Source organism: Falco rusticolus, chromosome 11 (genome assembly GCF_015220075.1).
Source record: "Falco rusticolus isolate bFalRus1 chromosome 11, bFalRus1.pri, whole genome shotgun sequence".
In the NCBI taxonomy this organism is placed as follows: domain Eukaryota; kingdom Metazoa; phylum Chordata; class Aves; order Falconiformes; family Falconidae; genus Falco; species Falco rusticolus.
This window is the reverse complement of record NC_051197.1, coordinates 13,580,318-13,605,465: the sequence shown is the minus strand read 5'-3', so window position 1 is coordinate 13,605,465 and position 25,148 is coordinate 13,580,318. Positions and strand designations below refer to the sequence as shown.

The following is a 25,148-nucleotide window of genomic DNA, read 5'->3' as shown; positions in this document are numbered from 1 at the left end:
AGGCATCCAGTCTACAGAACATGACCGCAGGTGCTCACTGCAACCCCTAAAATGCTTACAGTTGGAATGTTATATCCTCAGCACTAACAATTTCATCTGATACACTCTTAACTGGGCTGCACCACTTGCTACAGCAGATGGGAAAATTGTATTTAAATACATATAGGCATTCCATGTATTTGCAGAAAAAATAAAAAGGCAAAGTAACAAAGATAAGATCTTGTCAAAATGACTCTGCCTTCATACCTATGACAAGAATAATTTTTGGTCGAGGTCTTGCAGGATCAAACACATCGTACTCCTCAATTAACTCAGCAGTTTCAGAGAGGTCTGTGTCACTTTCTATGGAAAACTGTTGGATTGGAGGGAGTCGGTCATACCGTCGGTATGGGAAGTTAGAATTATCAGGCATCACTGTAAAATAGTAAGACAAACTGGGAATTATGAAAATACACAGAAAACTCAAAATTTACTGTGTACACAAATTTAAATCAGTATAATCAATAAACATAAAGTATAAATATCTCCTAATTTTACAATGTGCTTGCTGTTACTATATTAAATGTTTCTTCCTTCTGTTTAGCCCAGTTATTAAATTGGAACCACTAGGAGTCAAGTTTTCTTTGGTGTTTCTTTACAAGCACATCAGCTTTCCTGTGAAAATCTGCCCATAACACCCACAGTTCGGCGGTGTCCTCTGCAACTAAAAGCCTTGTATTGTGCCGATAACCTGTACTGTTAAGCTGAACTCTTTTGGTGATACATGTTGTCCAGAGAGACAGAGACAGTATTCTTGCTAATTAGTTTAATGAAATGCTGGATGGCAAGGAACAATAACTATGGCAACTGAAAGATGAGCTAATTACTCTTTGTTACCGTTACAAATAAAATAATTACAGGTATTGGTATGACATCTGCTTAGATTTTATGAGATGTGCATTTTTCAAAGAGTTTATCGTTTACATTGTATTTAGCATAGAGCTCCAATATAAACTAGAAACACAGTCTAGTGTAACTGCATTGAAGTTAGTATGTACATCATCCATACGGACCAACTAAAAATAGAAGCCAAGTGCACTGGATCAACTCTGCCCTTATCTTTGCAAATGTTTTAAGTAGGAGACAATAAATCTTTCCACTGATGTGTTAAACATTTACACAGCAAATACCCATCATTAGGCTGCAAAATGGTCACAAATTCCTCTCCTGCACAGCATCCATTATGGGAGGAGAAAAATGCCAAAATGCAAGGAAACAGAATCCTAGAGTCCTTTGCCTAAGGAAAATCAGCATGAGGCATGATCTGCTATAGAAGTATAAAATAATTCAGCAGTGGATGTAAAACCACCCACATGATAAGAAATACAAACATTTTTATACTTTAATACATTACCATTCCTGAAAAAAGACCTCCTGGATTGTCCTCCATTGAGTGGAGGCAGGGTCTTCTTTTCTGGGCTGACAAAAGTGTCCCATTTCACTTTTTCTGACCCTCCAAGCTCTTTCACTTTCTGCAAACAGTTTTCCAAATATTCAATTGGGTCATCGGGTTTATAACACATTAATCCATTCAACAGACTCTGCAACGTAAGATCAGAAATACACACTATGACAGATGCCAGGAAAAACAAGCACTTTTACTCTGCATTTTACTTTACACTGAGAGACATCATATTCCTTGTATATTCAGACTCTTACTTCAAGCCAATGCATGAGCGTGAGGCCTGCAAAAATTGTAGGATTTTGGTTTGCCAATGTCACAAAATGGATTCAGAACTGGAAGCTTGTGGCTATGTCTTTGTATTTTTCTGTTCACACTGTAATAAAAACTGAAAATAGTAAAAAAGTTCCCTACATTTTTCTTAGAACTACCACTGGCAACTATACGCAGACCAATGCATAAACTAGAGAGCCCCAGAAGTTATATATTCTGTGTAGCCTATCAGACCACTAAAATGTACCTTTTCCTTAAAGAGCAATGCACACACAAGTATCTTCTCCATATTCTTGAGTCAACGCTTACACGAATAATGAAAAAAAGATTTTTAAAAGATCACGAGAAATAGAGGAATACTCAAATTACCTTCTTGATTGGATATTGGAAAAAAACCCCAAACCCCAAGTTCATAGGTTCCTCCAGATTTCATTGACTGGAATTTCCCAGCTATTAGAAAATCCCTGCCTGCGGTATTTAATTCTGTACCCATTGTACCTATGAGCATTATGGGGAGGAATGTCAGGCCCTCCTCTGACGCATGGTAATTGATTTTCCTTAACAAAGTGATACATAAGTCATCATCTTCTCCACAAGGCAACTGCATCCAACCTTCTCTTAACAATAAATGTCTTTCAGGATGATCTCTGTTCCTTTCTGGTCATCCGAATTTTTGTGCAAATTAACTTGAGAGTCACAGTTGTTATTAGTAATAAACATAAATAGCTCCGATTCAGGATTTGCTCAGTTACTTGTTGTCTACATTTATACAGTAACTGTTGTTTACACCCATTTGAATTTATAAAATCGGTTATTGTTTGTATGCACCTATGCCCTTATACTACTTAAATGATCACAGCAACTGGCTATGTATTTTCACAGAAGATACGCATCAATTCTTAAAAATTGTTAGTTCAGGCTTCGAGCCTCTACAGAAAAACTGTTTTGTCCGCATCTCTTGTGAAACCATTCACATTCTAAACGTGTTAGTAAAACATCAGCGTGGTCTATGTCCTGTAATTTCCAATTACATTAAAAAAACGCCTGGCTCCAGAACAGACCAGGGAAAACACCTATGTGTCCCGGTGTGTGTGTCTTTTATGTAGATGGCAGGATGTCTGATTCGGGAGAACGGGGGAAGAAAAATAATCCACATTGCACAGAGAAGTGATTATCAACCATTAGCAGCGGGTAACTCGCAGGAAGCCAAACAAACCCCCACTAAACAGTTGCGGGTTTTTCCTTCTCCCCGACCGACGAAAATCTGGAGAAAACCTGGCAGCCAGCCCCCGCCGGAACGCCGCGGCGCCCCGTTGCCCTGCGGACACCCAACTTCGCTCCCTCCCAGGCGGCTGAGGGACGGCAGCCGCGGCCGCCCGCAGCGCCGCGGAGGGGCGCGGCCGCCTGCGCGCCCGCGGAGGCTCGGGGCAGGCGGGGCCCCGCGGCCGGCGGCTCCGAGCCCGGCGGCGCCCAGCCCGGCGGCTCCCAGCCCGGCGGAGCCCCCCGGGCCGCGCTGGGGCCGGCTCCCCGCGGCGCCGCTCCCCGCCCCGCAGCCGCTGGCGGCTCCGTCCTTCCAGCCACCTTCAGCCCCGCCGCTCGCCGCGGGGTCCCAGCGCGGAGCGCCCCCCCGACGGGGCGCCAAACGCGCCCCCCGCCCCTACCTCGAAAAGCTGCGGGATCTCCCTGCGGGCCAGATACTCCTTCGCCTCGCCGGCGCTCATACCGCCAGCCGGGGACGGGGGCGCCGGCGGGGCGCGGGTGGGCAGCGCCGAGCCCCGCGCACGGCACGGCACGGCACGGAGCGGCGGTGCAATGCGGGAGCCTCGGCGAGGCTTCCGCGGGCGGGCGAGCCGGGGCGGGGGGGGGGAGGAGGGAGGCAGGCTGCCCGCCTCCCCGTCCTCGCTGCACGGAGGCAGCGAGAGCACGTTTTCCCCGGGCGGGGAGGACGAGCGTGCGCAGGCTGCCGGGCAAAGTTTCAGGGGGTGCCTGCGGTGAGGCACCCGAGCGGAGGCGGTGGCGTTGTGCCTGGCTGCGGGCCGCGGGCGGGGCTGCCCCGGGGGACAGCGGCCCCGGCTCCCCGGGAGGCGCCGTCTGTCCGTGCGGTCCCGAGGCGCGCCCCGCGCTGGGGGGGCCGCGGCTGCGGGGGGCTGTGCGCGAGGGCAGCGCGGAGGCGGTGGCGCCTCCCAGGGCACGGCGGGCTCTGCCCTCGGCATCGTCTGTCGGCGTTCTGGAGAGCGAGGCATTTCGTGTGCTATGGCTGGTAAAAGGCCACGAACTGTGATAGCTCATGAGCTTCTGTGGTCAGCGATGGTCGGGTCACAGGAGGAGACCTGAAGACAATCTCTGGTCCAGTCTCCTGCTCAGAGCAAGGACAGCTCCTGCCTGAGGTCAGACCAGGTTGCTCAGGGCTTCATCTAGTATCATCTTGCAAAACCTCCAAGGATGGAGACTGCACAGTCTCTCAGGGCAACCAGCGCTTGGCTGGCCTCATGCAGAAAAAACGTTTTCTTCTGTTCAGTTGGCACCTCCCTTGTCTCAATTTGTCTCTTGCCCACCACCGCACCGTTGTGAAGAGCCTGGCTCCATCTTCATGATAACCTCCTCACCAGCACTGGAGAGCTGTTATGATGTCCCCTCAGCCTGCCACAGGCTGAACAAGCCCAGTTCCCTGAGCCCTCTCCTCAAGGGCAGTGGCTCTCATCCCTGACCATCTTGGTCCAGTCGAGCCGCGGCAGTTTATCAACATCTCTTTTACTGGGGAGCCCAACATGGGATGCGTTATTCTAGATGGGCTCCGAGAAGTGCCACATGAGAGGTGTCTTCTGTCATACTTGGTAGCATACTGGAAGTCAGGGTTAATTATTTCAGTTGCTTAATTGTCCTGTATCAAGTCTGATGTTCCAATTAGATTTTAACTTTGTTGCTGATCTTTTGTAACACAACATCCACGTAGTCTCACGCATAGCCTAACAGAAATAGGTTACCTAAGTTGCAAGCTTACGAACAAACAGCGAGCAACAGCTTTCTGTATCTCAGTATTCTTCAGACATAGGACAGGTCTTCTCAGGAGTCTTTTTAGAAGCTTCTCCCCCTTGTGTGTTATTTGTGGATCAATACCAGTCTGACGAGCTTCTCCCTCTCAGCTGCAGCCGTCTTCCTTGTTTTGCTGCTTCTGTAGTTAAGCTGCCCTCTTTTTCCTCTGCCCTGCCTCCAGCTTTTTATATAAGACCATTTCCTTTCTCCTGGAGAGGCTTCCAGTCCTTGTCCATTCCCCAAACTGCTAACACTGCCCCAGGGGTAGTGCCGTGATCTTATTCTGATAAATTGGACTGAAAGGTTTTGCAAGGCATCCAGTCTCTCCCAGCAGGTTCCACCTGAAGGGCAGCCACTAACGTCCCTTTGCAGCAGTCAACTGATGGACGGCCTGGTCTCCACTTCAGCTGAAGTATCTCTGGAAAGTAGTTGGGATTAGTCAGCTTAAGACCTTTCCAGTTCCATTTTCTCTGAATACAGCGGTGTCCGCTTAGGGAAGCTGCAGTAATGTCACTGAATTGGCACTGCTTATATGTTTAAGGAAGATTTTAGTCTTTGCTGGAGAACTTAATCAGCATTCATCTGCAGTCTTTCTGATCCTCCCATGAACTCTGGATGTGGCTTTAACCCTACTTTCTCTTGCTAAGATTTTAAAACATCCAAATGTAAATTCATTGTAAAAGTACAGTATCTTCATTTTGATTGAGTAAAAACTAGGGTAGGCTCCAAAGTCCTAATCAAAAGATCTGAGAGACAATTGGTTTTAAAAGACCTTAAATGAAGTTTGACAAGAGGAAGACTGAATTAAATTAAAGAGATATTTTCTTGAAATAAGATCTTACCTAAGGACGGCTAATGGAAGATGCCATTATATTCAGGAAGACAGAGCTGTGGTTTTGGTTTTGTGGGGTTTTTTTGTGTGTTTCTTTTTTTTTTTTTTTTTTTTTTTTTTTTGGTTTATCCAGAAAAATTCATCTGTATTATCATTGTTTCAGAGAAATTCCGTGTATAGGCTTTCAGCATGTGTATTTTTATATAATCAATTTTACGGGTAAATTAGTATCTCATCCAATGTCCTGGAGTGATAAGAGAAAAATACTTCCTTTCACATGCTTTCCATAGCATCCTCCTCAGGAATTTGAAAAATTTTTGTGTAAAGTCTTGTCTGACATGTTTGGTTTTTACAGTAGGCTTCCAGGCATTTTGCTCAGTTAGATAATGCTAACAGAAAATAAAAATTCTGACTGTTCTGTCATAAAACTATTATCATTATGCACATCTAAATTATTGTTCGAAAAAAGAGTGATTTCAAGCTAATATGATTCTTGTTGCACAAAATCAAATTCTATGTCGCAGAAACTACTGCCTCAGACAAAAATATGTCCATTTAGGAAATCTGTCAGACTGAATGTGTGAAATGTATCTGGAAAGGATATTTTTGGATCTAATAATATGGTACCTCCTTCTAGAAGTGATCTGTTATGTGTTTGCCTTTGGCAAAATCCCTGTGTTGAAACAGGGTCACAGGTGGACGCTTCACAAAGGCTCTGAAGAACATTGGCAGCAAAGGATTAAGAATATATTAGCTGAACGGGCATACAAAGCTGGGGTATTTGTCATTTCAGGTGTGTAGGTAACGTAAAGGCAGCTGTTAGAAGGTTAACTGTCATTTGACAGTGTCTGATCAAGAGTGTGGCTGGAAATGAAGTGGTTTTACTGCCTTGGAAAAGAACACGGGATGCAAAGGAAGTTCACAGAAATGAGAACATGGATTTGAGTTCCAGAGCACTGCCAGTTCCTGAAGGTACAGGCAGCTCTTCATGGTACTGGGGTGAGGCTGAAGGATCACTTTGGTTATACTTCTGCCACCTCCTATCTCTTTTGGAGGGGAAGAAACTACAGCAGAAAGAGCAAAATTTTGCTATCAAAATGATAATATTTCAGGAAATTCATCTTGAAAACTTACATGAATCCTATCCCATTGCGCTGATTCCATTCTCATTGGTTCCTCCAGTAACGACATGAATCTGAACTAATATGAAATTATATGGGATCAGCTGGAATATGCTGTTCTGGGCCTTCTCTTCTTGGTAAAATCAATTACCTAACACCCATAGCCTTCAGTCAAAGCTTAATTAGGTTCTATGTTTTCAAAAATCACTTCAGAATCCCCCAGTATTTTATGCATCTTCTAGTCTTTTGTCTAGCATCTGTTCAAGCAGTAGTGCCTGGCATTTTTCACACAAGCTCTGCTGAATGTCTTTATTAAATCAGAACCGATGCCCTTGTACTGATGTGCTTACACAGGCTGGTGTGAGATATGTGGACAGTTTGAATGTGTAGATTCTGTAAGTAAAACAATTATGTGCAGCCTTTTTAATAGAATATGCTGAATTACATCCTTATGATCCAGAAATAATATGCATTGTAATGTAAATGCAGAACTTAGTTGCAGCCCCATATTTGAGCCTAGTGTGGTGTAAATTAATCCAGGATTGCTAAAACAAACTTTTCATTTTAAGTCTTCTGCTACAGTGGTGTTAACATTTTTTTAAACCTGCTATTTTCCTTCCCCTTTCTTTTCCATTTTGCTAAATCTTTTTATCTTTTCTACTGATACCTAAACATGTGACTTAAGTGAATTAAATCACTAATTGAAAGATAGTGAAAAATCTACCTAGAAAAATCCAACCTCTGGATCTAATTTTCACTGTGCCCTAGAACTGCCATTTTATGTAAGTTTATGTAAGTTCTGAGGACACCAGCATGAATAAAACCTGGAAGAAAGACAATTGTGCTGCTTAAAAGTGTGAGGATGCAGACTGCAATCTGCTGAAGAAAAAAATAATGCTGTGATCAAGTCCCTTTAACCTTTGTTTGGATAAGCTACATAGCTGTAGCTTTTATTTTCCAGTTACAGTGTAATCTTTCTTATGACCCCTCCCTGAACTCTTTCCAATTTATCAACAGGCATCTTCAGTGAAGGCATCAAACAGGACACACTGTTCCAGAAATGGTCACACCAGTGCCAGGTGCTGACGTGATTCAGCCTGCCTATAACATCCTCACAGTCCTCATTCTGTTGTTTTCACACCGATGGACTGAATTTGTGCACTGGCCTTGGTGTTGCAATGGGGTTCACCTTTAGCTGGTTATCTAGCAGGCTCCCAGCAGCTCTGCTTTCCACGGTTTTCTCACACAGATGCCTCGACTCTAAGATCAACACCTGCTCTTTATTCTTTGATGCATGACTTCATATATTTGCTTGCAGCCAATTTACTAAGAGATCAGCATGCTCAGCACCCTTTGTGAGTTACCACTTTCCTAGTCTTTGTTATCTGCCAAGTATCACTGGTACCAGTGATTTTCTTTTTTTTTTTGTATTATTATTTGGTAATCAATAAAACTGTTACACAGCACATGGCCAAAACACAGTTCCCATGGGACCAAACCAGAAACTTAATATTTCTCATTTATACTTCACTTTTGAGACCAATTACTCATTAAATACATGTGCATGAATTCTGATTCATTCAGGTTTCCTGAACAAGATATCCCGCAGTGCTAAATAAATACCATCAGATCATCACTTTTTTCTTCATCAGCCAAAACAAACCTTCTTGAACAATTGTGTAGGGATAAATCTGAGAGGATCTAATTTTCAAAAACTGGCATTAACTAGCATTATTTAAATTCCATATAAACTACATTCCGGTATGTTCTTACCAGTTCTGATTTTTTCACTGCTACATTTTAGATGGACAGGCCTGTAATTCCCTATGACACCACTCTTTTAAAGTACTGGTCTAACGTATTACCAGAAAGCAAATATTTCAAGGGTTGTTAGAGGCCCAAGATGTCCTTTCCAGCTAAATAAACCTCTGATAAAACTTACCCAAATACGCAGATTTATTCAGTTGGTTTTAGCGGCTACTATTTATAAAGGTTAGCTGACTACAGTTGTAATGGAGAATGTTTCATCATCATCCTATGGTATAATTACATCATCTGATTATTTCCGTATATACAGAACAGAAATACTTAGTGAAGTCTTCCAATTGCTGTTGTTGCATCCATGCAAGCATATTCCAATAATGCTGTTAGGACCCTTTTCTTTCTTCTGTTCAGAAAACCAGCTCTTTTAAATTCTGTTCCACCAGTCTGACTATTGGGTTTTATGTAATTTTGTTTCCTTGCTTGGTTTTTTTTTTTACAGTTCTTAAATCTCTTGCATGTATTTCTTGCAGCTTCTAGTATTTGTTATAGATGTTTTTCTTATGTATCTTTATTTTCAAGCCAAATCACTTTTTAATCAGTGCTTTTTCAGTCATAGGTTGTTAGTGTTTTGGCTGTTTTGTTAGCATTTCTTAAATAATTCCCAGTTATCATGCATATTGAAGTCCTTATCATTGATCTGGCTCATCGTAATTAGATAGTATGAGGATATTGTACAGGTATTATGTAACTTAATAAATTCAAGGTTACCACCTCAGAAAGTCTTTAAGCTTCTGTGAGATGGAAGGCAGGAGATCCTGCAGGGGTTTTCCTTGTTCTTAACTCAGTCACTTAGAAGACTGGTCACTACTGGTGAGAACACAGACCGGGGGCTTACACAGACTTTCAGTCTGATCTGTCACAGCTTCCTCATCCTTTTGGCTTTTATTTTATGGCAGTTAAACTGAAATTCCCTCCCTCCTCTCCCCAATGTTACAGAAATTGCTCTTTGGGAGGATTACTTTCTTTTCCTCAGTTGCCATTTTTCAGTAACTGATTAATAAACGCTCCAAATAATTTGATACTGAATTTTCAATGACTTAGAAATGCTGTGCTATTTTTTCCAATGAAGTCTTAATTTCCTTGCCTTTTCATCCTAGGGATCCAACCACAGATTTTAAGGTTCTAATCTATGAATTGTCCCCAGATAGATACTGATAATAAAGAAATTTCAGTTCATTGTGTTTATTCTTTATGAACTAAGAAAATGCAGGTAGCTGTAGAAAAAAAAAAAATCCACAAAGAAACACAGCAAAATTCAGTTAATAAAATAGGCCTGACCTGAATAATGACTTGTGCGTGGTGGTGGGAATAGAAAAGAATTCAAGCACAGCATTTAGACTTTGTCTTGGGAATGCTACAAGGCGTAAGACTCTTAGAAAGTATGAGCCCCTGCTACTTATCATTTGGGTTTTATTTCAGTGGCATAATGGACTAGTGCCTTACAACATTATTTCTATAACCTGTTATTCAGTCATACAGTGAAAATCTTCCCTACTTGAAAATCACCTTGATACAAAGTACAGCTCTTGAAAAAATAAGCCTCTTGATGATTTTTTCTTTAATAGAAACCTAAATGAATTGAAAGTAACGTCAGCTTCCTATATGCAGGGCTTACAAGAGTCATATCATGATTTCAAGGATTGTTCACACTGAGAAACCTTCAACATTTTTTGATACTTCTGTCTTTACAGAGGTGCCAGTTAGTTTGATATCACGTTGGTTTTTTTACCTAGGGTCAAGAAGTGCTCCCGACTGGGCCTTTTTCAGGCAGAAAAGGGCCCAGAGGACATTTACAAATACAGACTTTTGTTTCACTTAGTCAAACAAAATTACTATTAATTTTGGTCAGGTTGCACATGTATGCCAAAGAATAAGCGAACTGTTAAGAAAAAAAATCGTGGTTTGTGATATAGCCTTTTTTTTATTATTAGGATTCACAATGGAATAATGTTGGCATGTGCTCTTGTTGAGAGCGAACATGGCCGTAACTGTAGCGTTCTGGTAAAAAGTGAAGAGTCACCTATTTCCATATTCAGTGTGTATTCAGTATTCACCACAAAGCAGTAGCTGTCAAAATGTCAGCCAGCCGCTAGTATTTGTTGTTTTGTTGTTAAAGATTTTAGTTTCTTTAGAGCTAAACCTCTGTTTGTTTTTTTTATTTCATATTAAACTGGGAAATGACTGTCCAAACCCTCTTTTTTAAATCCAGGAAGACTGTAACTTAGGCAGGTATTGGCTCACAACTCTGAATTCTATTGTGAGGAACAATTTTTTCTGTGGGAGTAATTTTAATTTTGATTGACAGAAGCAATTTTTCAACGATCTAAAGTTCTTGAACTCATTCATTTAACTTTTTGTTCTTGCATTGCCATGAATAACAGGCAATATATAGAGATTAAAGTATGCATATTACATAATAATTATATAAAAATCAGAATACAGAAGAAGGACAAGATAAAGAAATTGCATCTTCAGACACAATGGGATTAGTTGAGAGACATGAGAGAAACTGGCAAATGTTTTAACCATGGAAATGTTTTAATGTTAATTCGAAATTCAACCTGACTTTCTGCTGACGTGCAAGAACACTGCCTGAATTTAGTCACTAACTTCAGTGAATGCTTTCTTGACAGTATAACAAATGAGAATTGGATCAAACACCTGTTTTCAGTAGAAGACGACACCCTGCCAGATGGCTTATTAGCAAAGATAACAGAACAGTTGATGAAACTGTCGTAAGATGGTTGAACTTGAACTCAGATTCAACAAAGCATGGGCTGAAAACTTTTGGCTGAATGGAAGAGTTTGGCCTGATATCGGATAATTTGATACCAAATAGTTTTTAACACTTGACATTATTAATAATCATCAGCACTTCTTGAATGACAAAGACATTTTCTTTCCTGCCATGCTATCCAATAAAAACTAAGTCATTGTTCAACTGCAGAGCTGAACGGGACCCTTGGCCCTGTCTTACCGCTGTCCCTTAAGAGGTGAGGCAATTGTGTTCTGGGAAGCAAATACACCCCAGCTGGGTGTTGAGGCCATGGCACAAGGCAGGGGTCAGGAGAAGGTTGTTATGGATAGTTGTTTTCAGGAGAACTCCTTACAAAGTTCTGCTCCTGTGTGAACTCGTTGTATCAAGAGGCAAGTTACTAGAAAATGACACAGCTGTACAAGCGACAAACTCTGAGGCTGCAGCTTTAATATTTATCCACAAATGTTCAGGATTTTTTTAAAATATTATTTTGACTCATGTATTTGAAAAATGATCACTTGATTCAAGTGTTTTTCCTTGTATATGCTGGACCTTGGCGGGTTCCCAATGCAAGCCTTGACAGTTTCTTTTGTTTCCTTTTATTGAAATTATCTTATAAAAATGGAACCACTAATATATTCCTTGTCCTGATTTATTACAAAATTTGAAAGTATGGCTGTCTTGAAGTCTGCAGTCTTTAAAATGGCTTTTACAGCTCTTATACTACACTGAGACACTGAGAAACTACGATGTTATGTTTACCACGTTTGAATATTTTGTTACTGATAAATCAGAAATCACTTTATTATCAATAACAACAAGAAAGTAATCCTTTCTTGGGTTTGCTTTTCCTTTGACGTTTTGTTTTCATTGTTTTTTATACAGAATGAACCCACTACAGGATAACAAATGGATCAGCTTCAGGTATTTTGCTACAGTCTTCGCTGTTTCTTTTGTTGCTCGCTTACAGCTGAGTTGGTACTATTTGGAAAAGATTTGAATATTCAAAGATCTCTTAAATTACTTCTTTATCTACATTATACAGCTAAATCACCTCCACGTCAGTTTTGGACAGAATTTTTAAAATTACCCTGTAGCGTAGCTGACATTTTATTGTTCTATGTAAGTTGATTGACAATTAATGATATTCTACTGCATTTTCCTGGCTTTCTGCTGAAACTTTATTCCCTCAGCCTCTGGGCTAGGGAAAAGAGAATCATGACTTGTAGAGGTAGACTGTTCAGCTTTCCTAGCTGACTTCTTTTATGGAAACGGCATTATGAACAATTTCTGGGAAAAAGACTGATTTTACCATTCAATACTACTAATACACACACAGACTATTCCCTTTCCAAAACAAATTTTTCATTTATGAACCTAGGAAGATACCCTCTGAGAGAGAAAATACATTTGGGTTCTAGAATTCTGAGCAGATAAATAGCCTAATGGATGAATTTATTTCACAAAAGGATCTGAAAACCAATATGGCAATTTTAGATCATAACTAGATAAAGAATTACTGAAGGAAATGGTAAAGATGGCTTATATTGTTCTGGTTCCTAGCTGATGATATAAGGCAGGCAAAATATGTTCAGCCTCCTTAATTTTAAATACTCTTTCAGAATCTTGTGATAAAAATCCATCCATGGAAAAGAATCTGTATTAAAAATGCTTCTCATAACATGATAATATGTAACAAGCAAAAAAATTTGAAATTGTTTTCCTTATCTTGCAGAAATATGCAGGCAAACAGAATCAGATGAGAGAAAAATGAATACATAGTAGCCACACCCCAAATTTTCGAATAGTGTTCGAAGTATCCTGGTTTCAAGATAACGTGAAATTAACACTGAATGCTTTGAGATCCTTCAGTGAGAGGTGCTGTAAACACGCAAAGCATTTATTATTTTTATATTTTAAAAAGTTGATTATTATAATTTTTATTCCAAAGTTAAGTGGCAAGTAACGTTATGTACACTTCACCTTGTATCATGATTTTGATTTCATTATTCTGAAAAGGATAATCTTAATTTGCTCTTTTTAAGGTACTGTTTGTGAAACTTCAATCTGGAATTCTTACAGTCTACAAATGGAGCACACATTTTTGTACCTGGTAAATATATATAGTTAATTTCCTTGAGATATATATTTAATATGAATGTGCAGCTAAAGTGCAAGATTTTTTTCCCCAGCACTTACATAATGTTATAATAAGAGGAATTTTGTTTAAGGAAATCTGTGGTAACTATCAGAGTTAAAAGTGCAGGAAGGTGATTTTCGCTGAGATAATACTTTTGCAAATGCATCCATTAAGGCACTATTTATTGAAACTGATTGACTCATTGGTGTCTTTTCTCCCTATAAAAATCAATCACCTTGAATGAACATGTAAATTCAAATGCCTATCTTAAAATGTAAAAGGTCATTAACTGCAGTAAATGTAGCTTTTACAATTTCATGTAATATATATTTAGCAGCTAAAACAATTAGTTCAGGTCATAGAGCAGGACAAATTCATAGAAATGACAGGCACATATTTATGTATTGGTAATTGCTGTTATGTAGGACTGTTTCTTGACAGTCTCTTTCCGTTAGAAAAACCTCATCAGGATATACTCCTTAACACAAAGATAAAGACAGGTAAAAAGAAAGTGTTTGGATTTTTTTATTCATGAAAGTGTTGCAAAACAATGTAGAAAAACTTTCATAGATTTTGTAACTGAATGCCTTCTTGTGTGGGCAGTTCTTAGTTTGCACAATATACTGATCAGCTTAGGCCATGCAATTTGGCTTTTAAGAAAGAAAGTATTTGGGGGATTGCTTAGTCACCAGTTAACTTTCTTGCTGAATGTGTTATTTGGTTTCATCCAGACTTTCTGCTTAGCAAAAGTCCATTTAATTTTTTAAGTAAAATTCCACCTTGCACCGAGTGCCAGCACTGTAATGGTGAAAAGGCCCTTTACGGAGCTTTTGCACAGGAATTTCAGCAAGACTGCATTTCTATAAATCATAGCAAAATCTGGCTCCCAAGCGTGATTTCAATTTATGAAGCTATTCTGGCATTTCTACTTGGGAACAGTTTCCAGTAAATGTGCTTGAAGGAATAGGTTAAAAGTAAAATTTCAAAGAGCATGGAGTCAGATTTTATAGTATGTCGAAGGATAGATACTCCATGCTTAGTTCAGCATAAGTACTTTCCACCTGATCCAGAGCAGCTTTTACAGTGTCCTGCTAACTGAAGCCAAAGAGGGAACCAGATGCTCTGCTTTATACGGTTTGAGTAGTCAGGGAAATCATTAAGGTTTGCTGATCCACTGCCACTTTTCTTCATAGCCTAGCAGCTGCTCTAAAAAGTACAACTGAGCTTTTGTCTAAAAATATTTCGGGCTGTTTTGATCTACTCAACACCATAACTCCTGGAAAAACAGAAATAATTGTGCATATTTAAATTTTTAAAAATTAAATTATTCCTTCCCCTGAGAATATTTCTTTAAATTTCTTAATGGCCTATTTTTGGACTTGTCTTAAATTTTGCATCTCAAGTGCAATCTTCCACTAATCAGTTCTAGTAACATTTCAGTATTCATCACACAGTGATCTACATAACCGTTTCTGGCAAGTTACTACATTCAGTTTTAGTCACTATTCAAATATTTAATGTTAATCAGTGTTATTGTACTTGGTGTATGAGTAACCTTTTTTAAAGTTGATTCAGTGTTCACTGTAGATCTTATTTCTAATAAAATTTTCATAATATTAAATCTAGTATTTTTTCAGCTAAAGCTGATGTGCGTTCATTCAGCCTTTAATTTTCAAAACTTAGGTGTTTGTTTTCTCATACAGCTGATGACTAGTCCTCAATGGAGTAAAAATCGCTTGCTTGCGAATAAAGAAAATTACTTGGAAGACAAAAGGATATATTTAGATTGCAGGCTGTAGAGCAGTCTGAGAATACACACAGTAGCTTTAAGTAACGGTTTGGGAGCTAAAATGAGTCCATCAGCAACACGGCCCTTTACCTGAGTTAATTTAAACAGCAGAGCTGGGACTGCTTCAGCTCAGTCACCACAGGGAGGACTTTCCTGAGACATTCAGATACTTGGTGTGTCTGCAACACGACAGATCTATCATAGAGATGTCAGAACTAGTAGTGAAATAAAAATTAGGAGTTCTTAATGTTTCTAAGGCAAAATGTGTTATATCCACTGCTTGAAATCAAGAGTAAAACTACGGTTATAAACTTAGCTTTATTTAGGGCAATTTAATGAAGATTCCTACCTTGTTCCTCATCAAGAAGCCCATGAATTTCCTATTTGAGAATGAACCCATTTTAAATATTAGTGGAAAAATACAATGGAGAGGGTAATTTTAAAAAGATACAAGGTTTTGGAGGTGGTTTTTTACTGCTGTTTCCCCCCATATTTTGTTATTTTAACAAATGAGAATGCTTTGACAGCAGTTTTCAGCATTGTTTTCTGTTGAGAAAAATATTGATGCACTGAGACCAAATGTGATGTGCATTCATATTTCATGACTGACATTGTACCTAACAAACTATGTAAACAAGCTGCCACTGTTTTTTCATGTTTTGTTTTCTCATGTTTTACTGATTTTACCAACAGTATAAGCTGTTGGAATAGTTTGTAACCTCACGTCTTCTTTAGATGAAATACTGGATTATTACACAATTCAACATTACATAAACTCCGTGCCTGGTGATATTTGTGTTATTAATGACAGAACAGAACCAATGACAAGGTAGATGGTTAATTCATTAAGAACAAATGTCAACTGAATTTCATTGTAAGTTTCCAGGTTTTTGCCTGTGTTCTGGTCTCAAAAGGCACTGTAAACAAGGATGGCTATAATCTCACTTTGTAAATAACAGTAAAAAATATTGTCTAGTTTGATTCTGATGTAGAGGTAAGCAACTTGATGCTATGGAGGAACAAAATTGTGGGTTCCAATGTGTTTAGCGAGTGTTCAAAAAGAATCTATTGATAAACACAATTCAATGCAATTGTTTCAGCTCAATAATATTAGAAGCAGGACTTCATGGTTTTTTCCTTTGGAAGTTCTGCATCTCTTACTCTCACCATAGTCTTTTTGCATATTTTTTGTCAGTATTACTTTGCTATTCCAAATCTTTTCAAGGTACAAACATTTAGTAGTCAAGCCAGTCCTCCCCTAACAAGGGGATGGACAAGAAATGGAAAAAATCCCAAATGAATACAATCAATCATTAATTTGATTACTGTGGTTTCATTCAGGTTCCATATTTGAAGACAGCCATTTTATCAGCTCAGATACCAAACCGTGGTAGACTTGTTTGGTCAGTACAGATTTGTTAATCTATTGTATTGACAGTCAAAATGAAGAAAGTAATAAATCTGCATTTTTTTAGTGAGGTAAATACAGTTGAGCTATTATTGATGTTTCCTTAAGAATCAGTCTTGTTGATGTGCTTCATTGCAAGAGTTCCTTTTCATTTTTCTTTTGGAAGCATAATAAATACAGAGAAGATGCATTCCTTTATCTTCTACAGTAGAAAATTATCAACCAGTACATGCAAGTCTGATAAAAACAAGAAAAGAAACACAGAGTGAGGATCGAGAATATAGAAGGAAGAAGACATACACTATGATACATATAGGTAACATAATCAAGGCTAATACCAACAAAATTAGAGATACTTAATTGGTATTTTTGGTATAGAAAAAAACCCTTTGTGGTCAAAAAGTGTCAGGTAAACTCTAGTAGGCACAAATCCCTGTTGTAGGAGCTTACGGGTTTACATTTGGGACTGCTGCCCCACCCTCAGAGGAAGGCTAGGTTCATTTGCTCCATGATGGACAGGAACAAGTTGGCAGATGGCTCTTAGAGGGCCATTGTTAGAGGGTATAGAGGATTAGGGCCCGAGCAACCTGCTGGAGGAGGAAAGAATCTGGAAGGGCACCAATATGTGCACCAATGTCAATACCAGTTGCAGTTACAGCAGGTTTTTAAACAGTTGTTTTAATTACAAATCATTTCAGGATATATGTTTGGTGCCCTTTCTAATTACTCAGCATGAGGTACAAGAAAACATTGTGTCAAAGGTCAAGCTAAAGAGACTCAAGAGCATGAAAATACTGTGATTAGCATGAAAACAAAGCAGAACGAAGAAACAGAAGCAGGCAGCATACAGCTTAATTTCTAGACCAAAAAAATCCTGTACAGGCATGGAAGCGAGGTCTGTATTGAGAGCTGCCTAAGGGAATAAAGATGGAAAAAAAAGAAGGCAAAGCTTTTGGTACTCTCTTACCAGGGGGGGAAAAAAAAAAAAGGAAGTGATACCACCTCCAGGAATAATTTCTGAAGCCCTGGCACACTCATGCATGTCTGATGAATACTAACACCTGTGAAAGACTGTGACGCTAAGGAAAGAAAAGCCAGAAGTAGAAGAAGAAATAGATTTGTTACAAAATACACTTAAGCAGGCTAAAGGAATCCAGAAGGCAAACCAGAGACAGATCAAAGAAAGTGAACTATGCACTGTATTACACAGCAAATAAGTCAGAGGGAATAATGGCCATTCTTTTGGACTATTCCAATGAGCTTGTGATAACTGAGTATGCCCTGACTCAGTGCTGTCTCTGCCTTGAGATGGAAAGGCAGCAATATGACCTGAACACCAACAGCTGAAGAGTAACAGTAACACCCTGCAGTGTGACTGTAGTTGATCCAAACATTGCTCACACATTGCAGCAGACAGCATGTGACACAAGACTGACGAGTCTGTAGCTATGCTTTTACATCAAGAGCCAGCTAAACCTTCCTGTAGATTGAACCAACTACATACAACCCATGAGAAATAGCGGCAATACTGACAGGACAAGTGTGCTTTAACTATTCTGATAATTGGTGAAACCTAGTATTTTAAATGTCTCATCCACTACAAATGATCTTTCATGTAAGGAAAATTTGCTACAGTTCTTAATTGCTCAGGAGAAGTAGTAGATGTCTGCTTGGACAGTCTGTAAGTGATAATGTATGTTTACATCATTCCAATGCTACATGACAGAAAATTTTTAAATTTTTTTTCCATTACCTTTTTTCTTACGTAGCAAATCATAGGCAGTGACCTTAAAAGAATGTTACTGAAACTACAAAGTCTAGTATTCCAGAGAATGACAAAATTAAGGTCACCTGTGACACAAATTACAGAACATTCAGGAGTTAAGTGAATAGAATGCTTTGAAGTTTTATTCACAGTAAAGATGATCGTTACGTCTCATGTCAGGAATGTTTCTTGGTAAGCTGAAGTTACATCTTTGTAACATTTGACCTAAGTTTTCGTTCAGTACAACATCACAACTTATCCCTGGTTCAAAGATGCATCATCAGCACACAGCTGATGATGTTATTTCTACCAGAAAAGCTGCTGACCAAAATGCATGATATAAAGGATGAATATCTGCACTAAATGCAAAGAGCAAAGAAGCTTACCAGAAAGAATTTCAGTCAAAGGTTGAGACCTTCTGTCCCATGTTACCTGACCAACTCCACATGGGAGCTGAAAGGTAATGAGGAGCTAACCAAGTCAAAGTACATGAGATCAACTCACCAGTTTATAAAACTGCTTTGAGTACACACTGTGAAAGACAGCTGCCTATCCTTTAGAATTACTCACACACCTTAAACACATCCGAGAATGATCAGAGCCCAAAGTGGAGGCATTTGAAAGGGCAAGGAAAAAGCTTAAGCTTGGCCCTAATCTTAAATACATTTAGTTTTCTGGAGCAAGATAAACAGTGCAGTTTAGAAACAGGCACCAAGTGACACAGACGCCTGTTATGTTTCTCAGTAGGTTCATAAAAGGCTCACACAGGAGATGTGTTCAGACGCAACAGAGGCTGGTGGCTATAGTCTTCGGAAGGGATTAAGTTCATTAGCTTTAGGCACAAAAAGAAAAGGCAATCTAATTACAAGCGATGATTTTTATCGAGGAAACCAGTGATGCTTTCAAACAGCAAACATGATGTTACTGAAATTCCAACATCAATACGAAGAAATATGCTCCTGTCTGAGAAAGTCATTACTGATGACAAGTACACAGAGTAGGAAACAGCTTCCATGGTTTGGGGCAGATTCTGAATCTTCACTAATGGAAGACGTCAGGCAATTGAACTAAGGTGGCAACAAGATGAGTTGGTGGGAGTAAAAGAATCATACAAAGAGGTTCAACAGATTGAAATAGAAACCTGAAGATTCATCGGCTGAGGGATGTATGTACCAAAGGCAAGGCTACAGCAAGGCATCTTGAAAAAAGATCTACTTCCAGATCCCTCTCTCCTCCCCACCAAAGACGGCCCCTCTCCCCAGTACTCTGCTTTGCTCCGAGACAGCTCTGCCTTGCAGCCACCAAAGCCTGAGGCCACCCTCATCCCACACCTCAGCATGCCCTGCCCTTGTGGTGACAAGGCCCAGTGATTTCAGCACGTTTTTGTGAAGCGGCTGGAACGGCTGTTGTTACACCCCCAGGGGCCTGCCAAACCGATGGTGAGATGCGAGGTCCCGTCATGGTGTTTTCTTATGCCAACCGGGCCCATCCGAGGGATGGACAAGGGCTGGGCAGGGCTGCATTGCACCTCACCACAGAGACACAACCAACAGAAATGTTCAGGGCAGTGGTGAGGTCTGCTAATGTTATTGCCTCAGCTCTTTAAAAATCGAATGTGAAGCAGGCTCTCCAGGGGCTGGCAAGCTCGAGAGAGCACTGGCAGGCGGCGAGGCGCCTGGCGTGGCTCAGCTCGGCAGCACCGCTCCCCTCAGCGCCGAGAAGCTTCTCGGAGGCGCGAACGCTGGGCGCGGGAAGCGCGCGGGGGCGGTGCCGGGCATGCGCAGCGGCCACGCCCCCCTTCCGGCAGCTCCGGCAGCTGCGGCGGCCGCGGCCCCGCGGAGCAGGCGGGGTAAGATGGCGGCCGCCGTGCCCGCCGTCCGCTGGCTCCGCGCCGCCGCCCTGCTCCTGGGGTGCTGCGGCGCAGCGCTCGCTAGCGGCATCCAGGTACGAAAGCTGGTGGGAGCGGCGGCGGGGAGAGAGGGCGGGCGGCGCTGAACCGCGCCACGCCGCAGGCTCTGTGCTGCTGGTTCCCCCCCATCTCCCCTCCGCAGGCAAAGCCCATTCCGCCGCCGCTCTCGGGGCCGCGCCGGTGGGGCTGCCCCGAGGCACTTGCGGTGCCCGGGGAGGAGCCGCGTTGGCTTCGGCGGGCGCGGCCCGCGAGCGGCTGTCCCGGGCGGGCAAGCGGCCGGTGCCCGGCGCCGCGCTGCCTCCCCCGGGCGGGCGGTGCCTGCCCTGCCCCGGCCCGGCCCGGCTCGCTGCGCGCTGCCCCGCGGGCGCCAGGCGCGGGCTGCGCGTCCCCCGCGCGGGCCCTGGGGCGGCACGTGCCCGCGGCGCGGCCGGAGGCTGGCCTGCTGACACCGCCTCGAGTTTGAAAAAAGCCCAGGCTCTTAGGGCGATTGCGGGTGCCTGAAACTCGGCTCCTCGTCGGCTGCGCAGTGCGGCTGTCAGTAGCCGGTGTTTCGTGTGCCGTGGCCGGGCACTGTGCGCACGGGCAGCCGCCGGTGCAAGGCCAGGGTGGTGCTGGGCGCTCGCCCGCGCTCCTGGGGCGTCGCTGCCCTGAGCTGCTCGCAGCTGTGAGGCGTGCAGGAGGAGGAGGAGGAGCTCACGATATTTTTTTAGGCGGGATAATTTAATATTTAAGTAATTACGCTTTTTTGCACAGTACCCACACTGCATCTGGAGTGTTGTTTGCCTTTGTATTCTGCTTTATTAACAAATGGTTATACTTGAAATAAACTACAAATAGGACAAAAAATAGCCAATATAAATATTTGTAGGGTCTTTGGATTACTAATTAAACTGCAAATTGTTACTTGAAGTACACCATGCTTTACATATATTTTAAGAAACACTTTTTCTGTTACTCTTTTTTTGTGTAAGACCACAAGCATCATCTGCCCAGTGCCCCTCAGAGTTAAGAGAGTCTGATTAAGAATCAGTAAGTCTGAATTCTTGTGCTGTGACAGAGTTGTTGCTTTACTTCTGGGAAGTCTTACCCTCTTTCTGTGTCCCGATTTATGCTATCTGTTAAAGACAAAGGGCCCGCTCCTTTACAAAGCACAGTGGGGACTATGAAGAACACATTATAGAGAAGGTTATTATAGTTATGGCTCCTGATTTTTGAAGGTAAATGTGCCCATCTTAGATTTAAAATGGGTTAAAATTGCAGGTTCACTTACCTGCTCTTGAAAAGATGAGAGGAACAATGAAAATAGAAAGTAATCCAAGCCCCTTTTCTTATTAAGGAGGAAACTGTAGGTTGATAAATCACTTTATCTTGTTCCTTGAGCGTACTTTGAAATAGGCAGGTGTGGGCTTTTTGTTTTTTGTTTTGACAAAGGTGCAAGTGACTAATAGGTTTTTTCCACTTTGTTATTTAGCAAGTTTCAGGGAAAGATCTGGAGTCGTTAACTGCATGAAATGTGCAAAACGGAATAAGAAAAACTACCTCTTGAAGCTTTTGTAAGGTTTATTCAGTGTTAAGGTGTGGTAAACATATACATTGAATACTGATTTGTGCAAACAACAAAAAGTACAAGCGGTCATTTCTTTCTTATTGCTGAAAAACATATAATATTGTCTCCATCTTTCAGGATCAAGCAGAACAATTCTTCAGAAGCGGACATACAAATAACTGGGCAGTTTTGGTAAGCATGGTCCAGGTTGTTCTCTTCCAATAAAGTTGGCAATTTTTCATCAAGAGCCATAATTGCAACAGTCACTCAGAATTCTGTTAATTTGAAAGAAGTGGAAAGATAAAGACTTGGAAATAAATATATTTGAAATGGTGCCTCCAGACCTATTACACTATAATAAAATCATCTTTTCAGTATGACTGCATTTCAGGCACTCAAAACATCTAGCTGCATGACAGGATTCATAAAACAAAAGTTCTGATGGCATTAAAACAATTAAATTACCATACTGCATATTGAACAAAAGTGTAGTTCTGATACCAGAGAAGTGTATTTCTTTGACCAGACAGGTACAGTTTATTTCTGATTTTTGTTCTTACTCAGTCGGTTAACTGGTGATTACAGGTTTAGAATAGAATAAATTTAGGCAACATAATGTTTCTATCAGCTGTTCTTATTTTTTTTTTCTCTGCCACGAATCTTTTATTACCTTTGAATCATCCTGCACAATTGGTTCTTAATCACAATTCAGGTCTTATGAATAATTTGTCTCAGAACACTATTGTAAGTGCTCAGCAGCTGTTTGTTTTACACCTACAAAAATTGAGCAACATAAAAGGAAAGATAATAGTAATTAGTTGAATTAGGAGGAATAATTTCTATATTCTACAGTGTGGAAACTTGAAACTATTAAAATACCAAGTACTACTTCAATGCTATTAACAAAAAGGTGCTTTTATTAGTACCCATAAAACACACCAAGAAGATGGAAAAGTAGGTCCAGGGACCTGTGCTTTCTGTCCTCAACAGATTCTTTGCTGGTTATATTTTTTCAGTAGTTCATGATTAATCGTTTTAACAATTGCTGCTAATTTTTAATGCCAGTAAAATAAGGAGCATTTTTCTGCTATTAGGCACCTCAAGCCTGGGATCGTACTGCAATCCCACCTCATACAGTACTTTGAATTAATACACTGCAGTGTGAATAGCTATATTTAGAGCATAGATGCATTTTTTCACCGTGCTGTAAGGGAGGTAATGGAGGAAAGGGGCAGATGATAATACTTTGAAATGTCACAGCTAGATTGGCCACGGTTCGTTTTCAGAGCTTTAAATCTTGCTGAAGAGTGAATGTTCTCATGGAGCGATTCCCGCAGGCTTTTTTGGAATTCCTAACTGATGGAATGATCAAGACACAAGGGGATCATTTCAGGATGAATTTTTGTTATTGCTTAATCTACTACTAATTTCTTTTTATGAAAAGGCTAGAGAGAAAGACGTTACATAGCGTAACTTAAAGATGTTTGTATTTTCATTAGAACTGTACGTTTAAAGCTGAACAAGTAAAAAAACTGTCTTAAATGCTTGTTCCGGCTTCTCTACTTTTGTGGTTTTAAAGTAACTTCTAAAATGCTTCTTCCTTTGTTTGAGAGACATGTAAAAGCAAAGGAAATTTGTCTCCAAAGGAGAATTGCTGTCCTTGGTGTGGAACAAACAAAACAGCAAACTGAAATTGAACTCAGGACAATGATAAGATGCTGCAGTAAGGAGCTACAGCACATTGCCTCTGAAGGTTTTTGAAATCTCATTGGTTTGAGGCTTTTGAGGTTGGATGAAATAGTATCTGACCTAGGCAATACTTTTAAGTACAAGAGTGGCTGATTCCCCAGCCCTTCACCTGTTAGAACAGTAGAACCTGAACTCCTTTGAGATTTTTGAGAATTTGCATTCAGGTTTTGGTTAGAGCTCACTTAGCTGCTTTATTGTATTTGATTCCTCAAATGCAAATGTCCTCAGTGTATTTTCCCATGTGTGTGACTTCTGCATGAATTCGCTTATGCCGTTGTGCAAGGATGCTCCCAGAATGGGTTTGCTATTGTGAGAACTCTTTCTTTGATTTTTCCTCCATTTGATGTGGGGAAAGCAAATGAAAAAAATTATATTATCCACTTACTATTGCTGAATTATTCCCTGAAGTGCCGCTTTCTGTAGTTAGTTGGGGTTTATGATAAATTTTTCATGAGTCACTATATTAAGATTTTTTAAAAAAACTTTATTTCATTTATATTTGTTGCTTTGGTGCAACAAAGATTTATATAGCTTATGTCATGTTTCTTGGTGTTGCTATGTTTTTTCTGATTTGTTACTAGTTTGTTGATACTCCTTTAATCACGGTCTTCTGATGCAATGTGCCAGGCCAATTTGTATCTTTTACTCTATTTAATATGCTTTTTTTTCCCCCCCCAAGGTGTGTACATCTCGATTCTGGTTTAATTACCGTCATGTGGCAAATACGCTTTCAGTATACAGAAGTGTCAAGAGACTGGGCATTCCTGATAGGTGAGGGAATACTGGTGAAAACAGTTCCTTGGAGATGTGCTATTGAAGTGTTCTTGCTGTTTGAAGCAATATAAAAATAAATTTCTCTTCTCAGTTTAACTGGGTAAAAGTAAAAAGGAAGGATGTTATCACATCAGTATGTTGAAAAGTGCAGCACTAGTGTTGAAAAGGAAAAGCAACAAGTTAGATGATAAAACTTCCAGTTGGAATAGGCTAATTAGAATCAAAACATGAGGCGCTATCTGCCCACTAACATGTGCCATTTAGTAAATCAGTGAAAGCATAATGTGAAAATTGTTGAATGTATTCAGCAATGACTATACTACTCTGAGATATGGCTTCTGCTGTATTCCTCTCAGTGTGGAGATGTTAGTGACTGTAACTGTAGTAAAATGTAAGACTTCCACATCTGCAACTACATGGACAGTCTCTAAAGGCCCTGAACAAAGCAGCTCCTACACACTGAGAGTAGCCTTGAAAAATCCATTTTGCCTGATGTTCTTTGAGAAATCAGAAGCTTTGTCCGTACAAATTGTGCTTCTCTATAGCAACAGCGCAAAATAGTTGTTATGTTTTAACTATGGTTAAAATAGTATCCCTTCTTTGGCAACAGGATTAGGAAGGTGATTAAACTGTTCAGCAGTGTCTTTTGGTTGTGGTCTTCCTGGAAGTTGTAGGGGTATTGGCACAGTTCCATCCAGCGGTTGGATGCATTGGAGTGCAATTTACTTGTAACAACTGTGGAAGTGAATTTCAGGCACCAAGATCCATTGAACAGCAGGCTATATG

The 25,148-nt window shown here is 40.6% G+C and overlaps 2 protein-coding genes across 3 annotated transcripts in view; one reads left to right on the top strand and one right to left on the bottom strand.

Annotated features, from left to right (window-relative positions):
* AK5 (adenylate kinase 5) overlaps positions 1-3,912 on the bottom strand; it is a 101,524-nt gene extending 97,612 nt beyond the window's left edge. The window contains exons 1-3 of one of the 2 annotated variants that reach the window (XM_037403787.1): positions 3,376-3,912; positions 1,394-1,606; positions 247-414 (exon numbers count right to left, since the gene is read on the bottom strand). In XM_037403787.1, the coding sequence (XP_037259684.1) occupies positions 247-414; positions 1,394-1,562 (337 nt within the window). In that variant the 5' untranslated portion in view covers positions 1,563-1,606; positions 3,376-3,912. The remainder of the gene's footprint in view (positions 1-246; positions 415-1,393; positions 1,607-3,375) is intronic. The other variant, XM_037403786.1, reaches the window with a different exon arrangement.
* A 16,283-nt stretch (positions 3,913-20,195) lies between these two features.
* Positions 20,196-25,148, top strand: part of PIGK (phosphatidylinositol glycan anchor biosynthesis class K) — a 68,889-nt gene continuing 63,936 nt past the window's right edge. The window contains exons 1-3 of the mRNA XM_037404427.1: positions 20,196-20,328; positions 21,978-22,031; positions 24,268-24,359. Of these exons, the coding sequence (XP_037260324.1) occupies positions 20,239-20,328; positions 21,978-22,031; positions 24,268-24,359 (236 nt within the window). The 5' untranslated portion in view covers positions 20,196-20,238. The remainder of the gene's footprint in view (positions 20,329-21,977; positions 22,032-24,267; positions 24,360-25,148) is intronic.